This window comes from Cydia splendana, chromosome 2 (assembly GCF_910591565.1).
Source record: "Cydia splendana chromosome 2, ilCydSple1.2, whole genome shotgun sequence".
NCBI lineage: Eukaryota > Metazoa > Arthropoda > Insecta > Lepidoptera > Tortricidae > Cydia > Cydia splendana.
The window spans coordinates 18480812-18493429 of record NC_085961.1 but is presented as its reverse complement, the minus strand read 5'-3'; the positions used below and the strand labels follow the sequence as shown (position 1 = coordinate 18493429).

Sequence of the window (12618 nt, the reverse complement as noted above, 5' to 3'; positions counted from 1 at the left end):
TCTCTACGCATGAGCAGCGAGCTATTACTCCCAGAAGCCCAATAAACTTCTTTGTATTTGAATACCAATACAGGCACTTCAGTAAGTTTATATGATTTGTGTCGTTTTCCTTCTTATTCTTATTTTTTATATTGGTTGATATGTATTGGTATTAGTTTCGTTCCTTCTTTTAAGAGCCAACGGGAGTGGTCATTTCTCCATACAAACGTACACCTCGTTTTCCTCCGTGGTTTTTGAAGCTAGAGCAATGATTTTTTCAACACAGATTAATATTGTCAATATCTGTGTCGGACTGTTTTGCTTTTTTTGATATTTTTGTTTTTTAAGGCGCTAGAGCCCTTCAAAAATGGCCAAAATGGCCTAATTGACTATGCCGCAATGAGAGGCGTGGCATTCAAACTGATATCAATTAGCCAAAAAAGCAAAACGGTCCAACACAGATAATTTCATAATCATTTAGATTTCCAAATTTGGTTACGATTGGTTAAGTTTTGGAGGAGGAAACAGAGGAGTACGAAACCTCGATTTTTGAGATTTTTACGCAGGTTTTTTCGCCTTGTCCTTATCGCACTACTTTTAGGTGCCGCTTCCGTTAGCGAGATATTTACCTAAAATATTTAAAACTCAGCTCCTGTTTCGTCTTAAACATTTATTGCCCATTTTTCCGTAGTTAACTAGGAACCCATTAAGGATGACTCACGTTAGACCGGGTTGTGTCCGGGCCGGAGTTTCCGGAGCTTACTTTTCTATGACATGACAGGCGATCACGTGATGCTTCCCATAGAAAACGATGCGCCGGAAGCTCCGGTCCAGACACGGCCCGGTCTCCCGTGAGTCATCCTTTATAGTTTCGCCATGTCCGTCCATCTGTCTGTCTGTCTGTCCGAGGGTTTGCTCCGTAATCGTTAGTGCAAGAAAACTCCAATTTGGCATCGATATATGAATCAATAAATCCGACAGTCGTTATTTTCAATAAAATCTAGAAAAAAAGTTTTTTCGCTTAAACCCTACCGTGTGGGGTATCGTTGGATAGGTCTTTCAAAACGAATAGGGCTCTTCAACAAACATTTTTTGATAACGTGAATATTTTCGGAAATAATCACTCCGAATGAAAAAAAAAACGTAAACTAAAAGTCAATACATATTTTCAATGATAATTATAGCGAACATAATCGGTTCAACTGTTTTTGAGTTATTACAAAAAGTCTTCTCTTAGTAAAAATACGTACAAAGCGCTGCGAAAGTACTACGTACTACCTTTCTTTTGCTTGTACTGTGCATGATAGTTACTAATAGCCCCCGTTTAGCCTATTCTGACAGAATAGTATCTACGGAACCCTACACTGAGCATGGCCCGACATGCTCTTGGCCAATTATTTTTTACGATATTTTATAGGCAAGAAAATGGAAAATCTATCTTCAAGGAAGTAACTTGCGTAACTAATTAATTTTTTTATTAAAAAAGTTAGGATGCTCGTTGATTATCCGTCGGAGCATGGCTGTCCACAGATTATATAACAGGGTACAAGTTCAATGACTACGATCAGTGGCGCATGACCCCACAAAAAGTCCGTCAACTTGACCTACTTTAGAAACGCTGGAAGGACCTCGAAATATGAGTAGATTTAGAAGCTAATAGAAATGCGGCGGAAAATGAACATAGAATTTATTTTTGGGCATCATAACTTCCCTTAATAATAATGGAAATTGGTATCAAATGAATCAAATCATTAATTTTTTGAAGAACATTTTTTTTTGTTGTAGATTTATGTAATAATGAAATAAAATACTATCACATGTATGTGTTACTTGTGAATCTAGTGTTGACGAAATTAGAATGTATGGATGGAGTGGTATCCGCGCCTAAACCTTTTTTTATATTTATGTATTTTACTTAATTAATATAATGATTAAAACGTTAAATAATTTCAGCCAATACAATCATTTATTTAATATATAAGAAATAAGAGGATACAATCCAAATATAAAATGTTAACTAGTAATAAAATGATTTAGGTATTAAAGAAAAAAAATAAGAACTAACTTTGCGATTTTTAATTTTTATTTTTTGTTTTGACGTTATTGGTAACGATGTGTAAGTGTATATTTGCACCGCATCAAATAAACATGTGGTTAGGGTGAAGCTAAAATTAAAAACTGAAGTGAACTCAACTCAAAGACTGATCGACTTCACTGGTGACCGAAGAGCTGGCAGCTTTCTCGCACAACGTATACCTATACGTTAGTTAATATATGTGACGTCCCACGGTCAAAGGTACCTTATGGCGGGTATGGAGTTATGCATACCCTAGTAATCTACAATAAATAACCTATCGATAACACAAAAGATCAACCTTCTAGGTTGCGTAGTTACAGAGATATGATTTTTTGAAAATAATGTTGTGAAATGAGCAACTTTACGATAGAGAAGTTTTAAGTTTAGCCGCCTAAAAAACTATGTTCCTGAAGTAAGTTACATAGTTGACTACAAATAATAATGCCTTATATATCTGAGATTAAAAAAATATTGCGACTTGTTCTGTAATGCAAATAGAAACTTTTGATATCGACTGATTTATGTGTATACTAACCAATCTCTTGAAAATAAAGTTTTATTTCATTTTCACGATTGATTGCAATGAGCTCTCAAGATTTAAATTTTATCTATTAGAAAACGACACTGACAGACAGTTTAAGCAAAAAACAATACCGATTTAGAGGTGAAAATGTATTTTCTGACTTTTTCATATAAAATCACAAAATTGAATATTTTTACTTTTAATGTGACACACAATCAATTTTTCTGAGCACATATGAAAGAAATTCTGTCATTCAAATGAAATAAATCCTAAAACCCCAACTAAATACTATATTTAACCCCTTATGCCACTTTAAACTTACATAACAATAACAGTATTTGCTCCATACATTTACGAAAAGGTACCTTATGGAAATAAATCTAATAATACATCACTACAAAATATCAATCATATTATAGTTTATCTTTTATGAATAGAAAATATTAATTTACATTAAACTGCCCCCAATTTAATTAGTTCTTCGTCATAATAATCTTAAAAAAGACCAATAATTTGTATGTAATGAAAAGGTACCTTGTGGTCAAGTTACATGATGAGGCATGATGATGATGGAACAGTTAGGATAAACTAATAATATTTTGGGGTTAAGATGGTATAAACCGTCTATTTCTTATCAATAATATATTTCGGTTGCTATTGAAGATAAGCGGCATTGAGGTTCAATGACCTCAGATATTCCATAAGGTAATGCGTCGGGTATTGGCATTTTTCAGCAAACCAATGGCTGATTTACTGCATGCGACCAAACCAAATGAAGATTATTCTAGTTAAGAAAGACTTGACGAGAGTAACTTTGGTATAATAGCAGTCTACTTGGATTTGTGATGTCGGTCTATGTACGGTTATAATATTTGCGAGGCGCCCCAACCAGAACTGAAATTATCAAATTAGTTTTGCAGAATGCTAATACAGTTCTCTACCAAACTTCTTTTCCCGTATTGACTAGTTTTTTTGGGAATTTTCAATCTTTTTTCCATAAGGTACCTTTTCTACTAAACTCTGAGACGACATTACTAGGCTTATAACTAACTTATAACAAAAATAAAAACAGGTAAACAAACGTTACGCATTAAGGTTTCAGATCACACAATAAAAAAAAATTGAGCCTTTTTTCACCTCTTTACAAAACATTTAATATCTCCGAAACTAGAAACCCTCATAAGGTACCTTTTCCCGTGGAACGTCACATATATTAGCATCGCAATACAGAGGGGAAATGCTGCCATCGTCCTCGGCACCATGGCAGTGGGATCCAATTTCTTAGATATATTTTTATTTTATTTAGTATTAGTTTAAAGTTTTAATTTAGTTTTATTTTATAGATAAGTTAGTTCCTGAAAAAGAAAATAAACATATAGTTTTTTTTTTAGCATTAGAAATAAGGTAAACAATCTTGATGTGTCTTTTAATTGAAAATCACATTTTAAAAATAAGTTACGGCAAATATGTAACAATAACGAATCTAATACGATCATTTATATTCTTCTGCTTTCATAAGTAATAAAAAATTACAAATTTTTAAAAAGCGTTTTTCAATTAAAAGACATGTCAAGATCGCTTACCTTCTTTCAAGTTCTTTCTAATGCTAAAAAAAACGAACTATAGGTACTTTTAAACATAAAACAATTAACTGAATTTGTGTTTGTCCAGAAGCCGCCCAAGAACTGCTGTGAATGGTTGCACACATTCTTCGACATGAGCTTGGTGAAGGAGACGCTTATGGTGGCGTTCCGGCGCGGGCCCAACAACCGCCGGCTGCGCGTGATCATGCTCGTCGTAGTGCTGTGCGTCGTCATCGGCCCTATCTACGGTCAGTGGTAGTACTTATATACATATTTTTTGTGTACATGTGTAGCTTAGACGTGTGCGCCGATTACAAAACCAGTGGCGGGAGCGTTCCCGAAAAAATGGTCGCGGTAGTAGCGGCGCGTTCAGAAAAATCATAAAGTTTTACTTATTTGTTGAAAACTTAATCTAAAATAATATGGGTAGATGGTGATTGAACTACGTATAGTTTTTGTATAGGCTGTGAGTAAAATAGGTGTTGTAAATGAATACAGGATGGGTACCTATAGTATAAGTAGCAACTCGATTTACCTAGGTATAAGTACTAGTAAGAATCAGTACCTATAGCCAACACAAAGTACTTCTTGATAAAAGCTGGCTTTCATTAAGGGGTTCCCTGGTCCCTTGAATGACCGTCGATCAGTAACTCACTGTTTTCTCGCGTGTTTTTGGGTTACATATCTTAGTAAAAACGACCATCCTCATGAGATAAGAAAAGCCCCAAGCGGAGCGGCGCACGCGTATCTACGTCTAAATTCATAACTTTGCTAACAATTTTACAACGTGACAACAGTACCTATGAATAAGCTAGAATTAAATTGTAAGTAAGTAGAGAGATATGTGTTTTATTGTTCCACAATAAAGTGAAACTTGTTGTGTAGATTTTTGCATACATAAAGAAGTCATATTCACATATTTAGTTTATATGAAATTAAATAGTATATTACTTATCTATGAAAATATTAATCTCTAAGGAGATTTAGGTACCTACCGACCTGGCCTAGGCTTTGGCAACAATAAGTAACACCTCAAGACGATCGACGTTAGATTATGGCACAGATTAGTTACGCCACCACTTTCTACCATTCACTCTCAAAGCTATGCCTAGGTATCTGCCGCTGCTGGTTACATGTTTCTGGTTTTAGGGACGTTAAAGGCGGGAAATCATGCAGTACCAGATATACCTGTTTACAGGTCTACAATAATAAGACATTGGCCATTGGCATTTAGCTGTGTAGGTACTGACGGTGAGTAATGAATTCGCAACTGTATAATATGTACATAGGTATACTTGGTAGGTAACTCCGCGTACAAGTAGAAGGTTAGGCTACAAGTTTGGCTTGTATGTCAATTATATTTCAACGCAAAACTCTTTTGCACGCTCACAAGAGCAAGTTCTTACCGCTGTAATAGCAACATAAATATCCTTAACTAGTTTTTATACTATCTATAACAAAAAACATATAAAAAAAACAATGACAAACTGTACGTGTGTCACTTATAAAGCTTTTTTTTATATTATGATGCTTTTTTGGTTCATTAAGACGATAGTGAACGACTGCGCGAAATCGGCTTTTCATAAAAACGTAGCCTCATTTTCCTCTCTGGATGTTAACATTATTGAAAATATTTAGAGTCAATTTTATGATTGTATATAACCATACTCGTAGCTATGCCCCTTCGTTTTTTTCGAATATTCAATTATTATAAGAGTTACGAGCATTTAAACTGCCAAAGGAATACTTTTGTGCACGAAACGCCGTATTTCCTGAGCTACAAGTAGGACTAATTCTCTATCAGATAAAAGTTTTATTAATTAATTTATCGATAGGAATCAACTTAGTAATATTAGATTTGATAGTTAACTCTGCGTCAATAAGCACGAACAGAAATTTGAATGTATTAGGTACGATTGTACACTTATACACACTAGCTGACAAGGTGAAGGTTAAGAGCTTACAAAATTAAATGCTAAATTGCTTCCTACTTTTCGAACATAAATATTAATACCTATTATTTAAGTAACTATACTTAACTTATGTGATTGGACGACAATCACTTAGGTATGCAGGTAGTACCTAATGTACGATAGTAGACTATTCTCTTTCTTTCTGAGGTTATTTCTATAGAATTTGACCCGACATCATTTCTCTTGAACCTACTCACTAACCAGGGGCGTATTTATCCTAGGGCCATCCGGGCCATGGCCCGGGGCGCCAACCCCCGGGGGCGGCATATGCCGCCCCTGGCGGATTGCATTTTGTTTTTCTTCCTTGACTTTTGGGGCGGCGAAACGTGCCAATGCCCGGGGCGCCAAATTTCAAAATACGCCCCTGTCACTAACTGTAGTTACTACCTACCTCAATAATTGTAGTTTTATAAAAGTATCCACTGAGATATTTTTAGATTGCTGTGCAATAACCAGTCATTAAAGTCGAAAACAAAGGACATCAAAATAATTACCTAAGCTACAGGCTTCCACAGTAACCAACCATTTATTATGCAATTTGATGGCTGTGTAGGTATTAAGTAAGTACGTGTGGGTATCTGAATCGGTCAAGGCTCAAGATTTTCTTCAGCGCGGGGTTCATCTGTTTTAATTTTTTTTATTCACCTCCACTCCTGGGCAAAGGCCTCCCCGCTTTCCCGCCATTTGGTCCTATCCAAGCCCTGGACCTTGTATAGATTTATCAATTAAAAATATTATTAGTATGACGAACAAAATTTACAAGACAGCAAGTGCTCCGGGTTTTTCCTGGTGCAAAGGATGTCCATCGCAATTCAACGCGGTAACGCAGCGAGTGTGATGGGCACCTTTGCGCCGGGGGTAGCGCGGGGAGGTCTCTTTCAGTAGTTTTTATATTCCTTGTTTTATTTTAGATATATTTAATAGTTTTAATTTAGACAGCAAGTATAGGTCACATTCTTGAAGTCTTTTTTAAACTAGGTCACTTTCTCGGGACGTCACGTTTGAAGGTTGCGTCTCATTTGAACTGTTTAGAACTTAGACGTTTAAATTGATGTATCATCATGTCTATAAACTACGTGTTTAATGCTTGCTCCATTTTTATTCGGTTACACTTTTAAATTAATAGAGAATAATGTTATCCCACCAAAAACATTTTCATGTAAAATGTTGCCAAGACGAAACCATAAGGCTCGCACTGACAAAAAGTTATCAGATCTCTTGTAGAGAATAATGTTATCCCACCAAAAACATTTTCATGTAAAATGTTGCCAAGACGAAACCATAAGGCTCGCACTGACAAAAAGTTATCAGATCTCTTGTAGAGAATAATCTTATCCCACCAAAAACATTTTCATGTAAAATGTTGCCAAGACGAAACCATAAGGCTCGCACTGACAAAAAGTTATCAGATCTCTTTTAAAGAATAATCTTATCCCACCAAAAACATTTTCATGTAAAATGTTGCCAAGACGAAACCATAGGCTCGCACCGACAAAAAGTTATCAGATCTCTTGTAGAGCCAAGCTTCTAACTCTACAAGCCCTAACTTCACAGACTCTACACCTTAGTCAAAATATGGGGCTTGTAGAGTTAGAAGCTTGGCTCTACAAGAGATCTGATAACTTTTTGTCAGTGCGAGCCTCATGGTTTCGTCTTGGCAACATTTTACATGAAAATGTTTTTGGTGGGATTTCACATCTTTTTGTAAGTTGCTTATGACAATCTTCCATCCCCTAATTTAAAGGGTTGCGGGTGATTTACTATTAAAAATCCTGAAATAAGTACCTGGGGGCATCTTTTATACAATCTGCTTCTTACTGATTCCCCGTACAAACCTCAACCCCATTATTCCCCTAACGCCTTTTTCTATATCCTTCCCCATAATTCATCATCGTCAGATTCACACAGCTTTGAATTTAACGGCAGATTTAGGTATGTAAATTTGTGACGTTGTTTTCCTTCGTCGAAAATAGTAATAATTAATCTTTGTAACACCACAGCTATTTAATATAGGGTAGACCGAGGCGAATCAGATGACAAGGTAAATCGGTTCAAGATAAAAAATCCATTGATATTTGAAATATTGCATTGATATAAGCGCGCTAAAATTGCACCGTACCGTCCGTACCTACGTCTATCCTCTTACTCTGCAACACCAATCATAGGCATATATGTAATTATTATTAGATTTTTTTACTTTGATCCGAATCGGTCTGTTCCGATTCGCCTCTACCTATACGCCTTCTTCAACCAACTTTTGCTCGGTCGTCAGAGACGCGATGAACAGCCACCGTTGGAGGCAGATCATAAAAACCAGGTGTTGAGCATCCACATCGACCGATGACCACGATCCTCAGTTATGAGGGAACGACCACAGAGAGAGATACCCTGACGCGCCATATTAAATTTTATAGAAAAGTATGATGATTCTCTTTGTCGGTCAAGAGGTTAAATGATGTTAGATACGTTTGTATGAAGGCATTGTTTCACATTTCAGGTGAAATGTCAGTGATGTACCTGTTCACGAGGTACCGCTTCAACTGGAACGAGGTCGACTTCAGCGTGTTCTCTACGTATGCTATGTGCACTTCATTAGTCGGTAAGTTAGTCAAGTAGAGTGACTTCGCAGTTGACATTTATCTACGCACTCTTAATTTTTAGGGTTCCGTACCCAAAGGGTAAAACGGGACCCTATTACTAAGACTTCGCTGTCCGTTCGTCCGTCCGTCCGTCCGTCCGTCCGTCCGTCCGTCCGTCCGTCCGTCCGTCCGTCCGTCTGTCACCAGGCTGTATCTCACGAACCGTGATAGCTAGACAGTTGAAATTTTCACAGATGATGTATTTCTGTTGCCGCTATAACAACAAATACTAAAAACAGAATAAAATAAAGATTTAAATGGGGCTCCCATACAACAAACGTGATTTTTGACCAAAGTTAAGCAACGTCGGGAGTGGTCAGTATTTGGATGGGTGACCGTTTTTTTTTTTGCTTTTTTTTGTTTTTTTTTTTTTTTTTGCATTATGGTACGGAACCCTTCGTGCGCGAGTCCGACTCGCACTTGCCCAGTTTTTTTTTATTCACTGTATTACAAGTTTATAAATGTAGAACTGACGCAAGTCTTATCCACAGTGGCTAAAGTTAAAAACTCGACCATAATAGGCCCACTAACTTATGCATATCACAGAGGCAGGTATGTATTTCAAATTTGGAACGATTGCTATCTAAACACCAAATTGACACAAATATCTGATAAATAACGAGATATAGTTGAATCATCGAGAGCGTGGAATTGCATATGTAGTAGTATTGTTTGTTTACAGGCATTCTATATTTGAATTTTCTATTTTCTTGTACTATCAGCATACAACCACTACAAATGCAATTCCATCTTCTCGATAATTCAACTATACCTACTAAAAATTAATTGAAATTACACCTACCAAATTAATTTAAGCCTTTTTTGTAGAAACTTCTTATCGAATCTACGTATGCATATGCAACGACTTAACATTTAATTTAAACCGGTACAAAGCATGGGTAAAGTTTCTGGTAAGATTCAATGAATAGATTGCAAAAACTGGCAACAAAAAGCGCTTCTTACATATGAAATATTGCTAGAATATTTTAAATATTAAAATATAATTTTACAGGCACTCTGTTTTCTGTGGGCGTGTTCAGTCACCTGCTGAAATTTGACGACGCCATCATAGGAGTGATATCCTGTACTAGCAAAATTCTATCAGGATTCATGTACGCATTTGCTACGAAAACTTGGCATATTTATATAGGTAAGTTTTTCAATTCTATAAGTATACCAAATAAGTTAATACAATCAATTTGATTCAGATTTAAATTAACAAGCGTTCAGACGTTTAGTGTCGCGTTGACGCCAACGGGACTACATGAACCAATAAGCCAATAACGCCTACTTAAGCTATAATTATTTATCTTCTTTTCGTTTATTACAGCTCCATTAATCGAAATCTTCAGCGGAACGTCCTTTATCGCCATGAGGTCCATGGTTTCAAAATTAGTCGAAAAAGATGAGTTAGGTAAGCAAATGTAATACATACTTACTTTCGTTTTAAGTCTACTTAGGTATACTAATATATTTGGCTAAGTATCTAAATGTGGACCAACCAACTACGTATTTCTCGTAGTTATTCGGACCCAACAGCTAGGAGAAAACTATAGTACAATTTTTAGAGTAAATGTTAAACTCATTCTACTAATACGTTTAAATAGTTGGCCAATTATGGAAAAGGCTTAAAACTATCACGTGTGATGACATTTCGCGACGGTTTCTCCTGGCGGCCTAAGGTCGCCTCCAGAAACTCGCGAACTTAATTGACATGTGTTTGACAAATAAAATGATACCAGGAATAGCAAAGAAAAAATTGTCACGGGTATATGTCGATAAAATGATATCGATAAGTAGGTAAGTTATTGCACTTACTACCCATGTCATAATTATAAAGGATTTACTATCATTAGGTACAAATGGAAAATCGTCCACTTGAAATGACCATTCTGAAGTTGGATCAAAAGTAATATTTAGTGTCCAATGTGAAACTTGTCAAAATATAATTCTGCTAAAACATTTTTAACCAAACTTGTAATCGTCGTACATTAATTAAGCCAGAATCCATCATATATTTTTTTGAGTTTTATCATTCTCTTATTTTAGAAGTTACAGGGGGAGGGACACACATTTTACCACTTTGGAAGTGTCTCTCGCGCCAAGTATTCAGTTTAGAAAAAAAATATATTAGAAACCTAAATATCATTTTTGAAGACCTATCCATAGATACCCCACACGTATGGGTTTTATAAAAAAAAATTGAGTTTCAGTTCTAAGTATGGGGAACCCCTAAAATTTATTGTTCTTTTCTATTTTTGTGTGAAAATCTTAATGCGGTTTACAGAATACATCTACTTACCAAGTTTCAACAGTATAGTTCTTATAGTTTCAGAAAAAAGTGGTTGTGACATACGGACGGACAGACAGACCGACAGACATGACGAATCCATAAGGGTTCCGTTTTTTGCCATTTGGCAACGGAAAAGGGGTAATATTAAAATTTGTTTATTCAAAACATAGTTACCTAATTATATATTTTTTTGTTATCAATGATTTTATCCTAACTTATATCATTTTCTGATGATACATTTATTTTTGCAGAATGTCGTATGGGATCTTAAAAATTATGAGCAAAATGAAATATATTCAGTACCTACCTATGACATATTAATGTCTTGACATAAATGACACTAATATTTTATACTAAAATAAAACTTTCTTTTTGAAAATAGTCATTTCTTTTTAATAGTTCCATGACTATCGCATTAGAAACCTGTATACTTAATCGTAGATGTACAAATTTTCAATTGGTCATGATTTTCAGTGTAAGTACGCAAATACAAATGGACACATATTTTTCGACCTGTATCATATTTGACATTTTGACAATTGGACATACATAATTATTTTTCGACATTTTGCTGGATGGACAATTTTCCTAGCCGATGTAATTTTCCATTTGTACGTAATGATAGTAAATCCGTTACCGATCAAATCAGGAGGTGCGGATGCGAAACTGACAAATTTTAATGTCAGTATACAGGTTTGGGGCTGGGCTAACATTTGTAAAATAACTTAAATTACTTAAAGATACATTTTAACTGACCGCGCAACAGTAGCGCCCCTAGCGGTGAATTCTCACGATATTCTCTAATTCAAACTTTTTTGAAAATATCGATATGAACAGCACTGGTCAAACTGTGGTATCATTTGTGCACATTGACCTGTCAATTTAGTTCGCGAGATTCTGGAGGCAACTTGTAACCAAGGTGACACGCTTCGACATCAAATCGCTTTGTGTCTCTCTATCACTCTTCCATATTAGTGTGACAGTGACAGTTGCGTTTTGTTCGCTACGGAGCGTTGGCGATTGGCATGTTTCCTACGGGGCCTGATCTGCTAAAGCAGAGACTCTTCGATAAGTAAAGATTTTCGAAAATTGAGCCGCCTGATGCTGTCTCTATTGCACGCGCATAATTATATTGCTGGGACAGCAATGATGGCGGTTGTCAAGGTCACTATGCGAACTCGATAGCAATGCATATGCGCGTGCAATAGCAACAGGCGGGTCAATGTACGAAAATCTATATGGAAAGCGTCTCTGCTTTATTACCGAATACCTAAGCAAAGCAAAGTTAAAAGAAAAAATAAGTAACATGACTTGTGTCAGACTTACCCGCAGAGGCGTGGGATATGTAGTTCACAAATATTTATCACAAACCAATTACGATACACAATAACATAAACATTAACAAAATATCTGAAAAAATCACAGGTCTACCATATTGGTGAGTATCTCGAATGTACGTAAGCGTGAGCGTCATTCTAGATCTGTGGAAAAAAAATCTAACTCTGACACTATTCTAGTTATTATAGTTTGGTTTGCGTCTACTATAGTTAT

The 12618-nt window shown here is 35.8% G+C and overlaps 1 protein-coding gene and 1 long non-coding RNA gene across 3 annotated transcripts in view; one reads left to right on the top strand and one right to left on the bottom strand.

The window, feature by feature from the left end:
- The window catches only part of LOC134805040 (probable peptidoglycan muropeptide transporter SLC46), a 34285-nt gene that overhangs the window by 19228 nt on the left and 2439 nt on the right, over positions 1-12618 (top strand). Inside the window, exons 3-6 of one of the 2 annotated variants that reach the window (XM_063778335.1) lie at positions 4254-4410; positions 8633-8734; positions 9787-9924; positions 10105-10188. In XM_063778335.1, coding sequence (XP_063634405.1) covers positions 4254-4410; positions 8633-8734; positions 9787-9924; positions 10105-10188 — 481 coding nt within the window. Of the gene's footprint in view, positions 1-4250; positions 4411-8632; positions 8735-9786; positions 9925-10104; positions 10189-12618 lie in introns of both variants that reach the window. The other variant, XM_063778329.1, reaches the window with a different exon arrangement.
- Positions 10837-12618, bottom strand: part of LOC134805505 (uncharacterized) — a 49479-nt gene continuing 47697 nt past the window's right edge. Inside the window, exon 2 of the long non-coding RNA XR_010146301.1 lies at positions 10837-10989. This is a non-coding gene — a long non-coding RNA (uncharacterized LOC134805505). The remainder of the gene's footprint in view (positions 10990-12618) is intronic.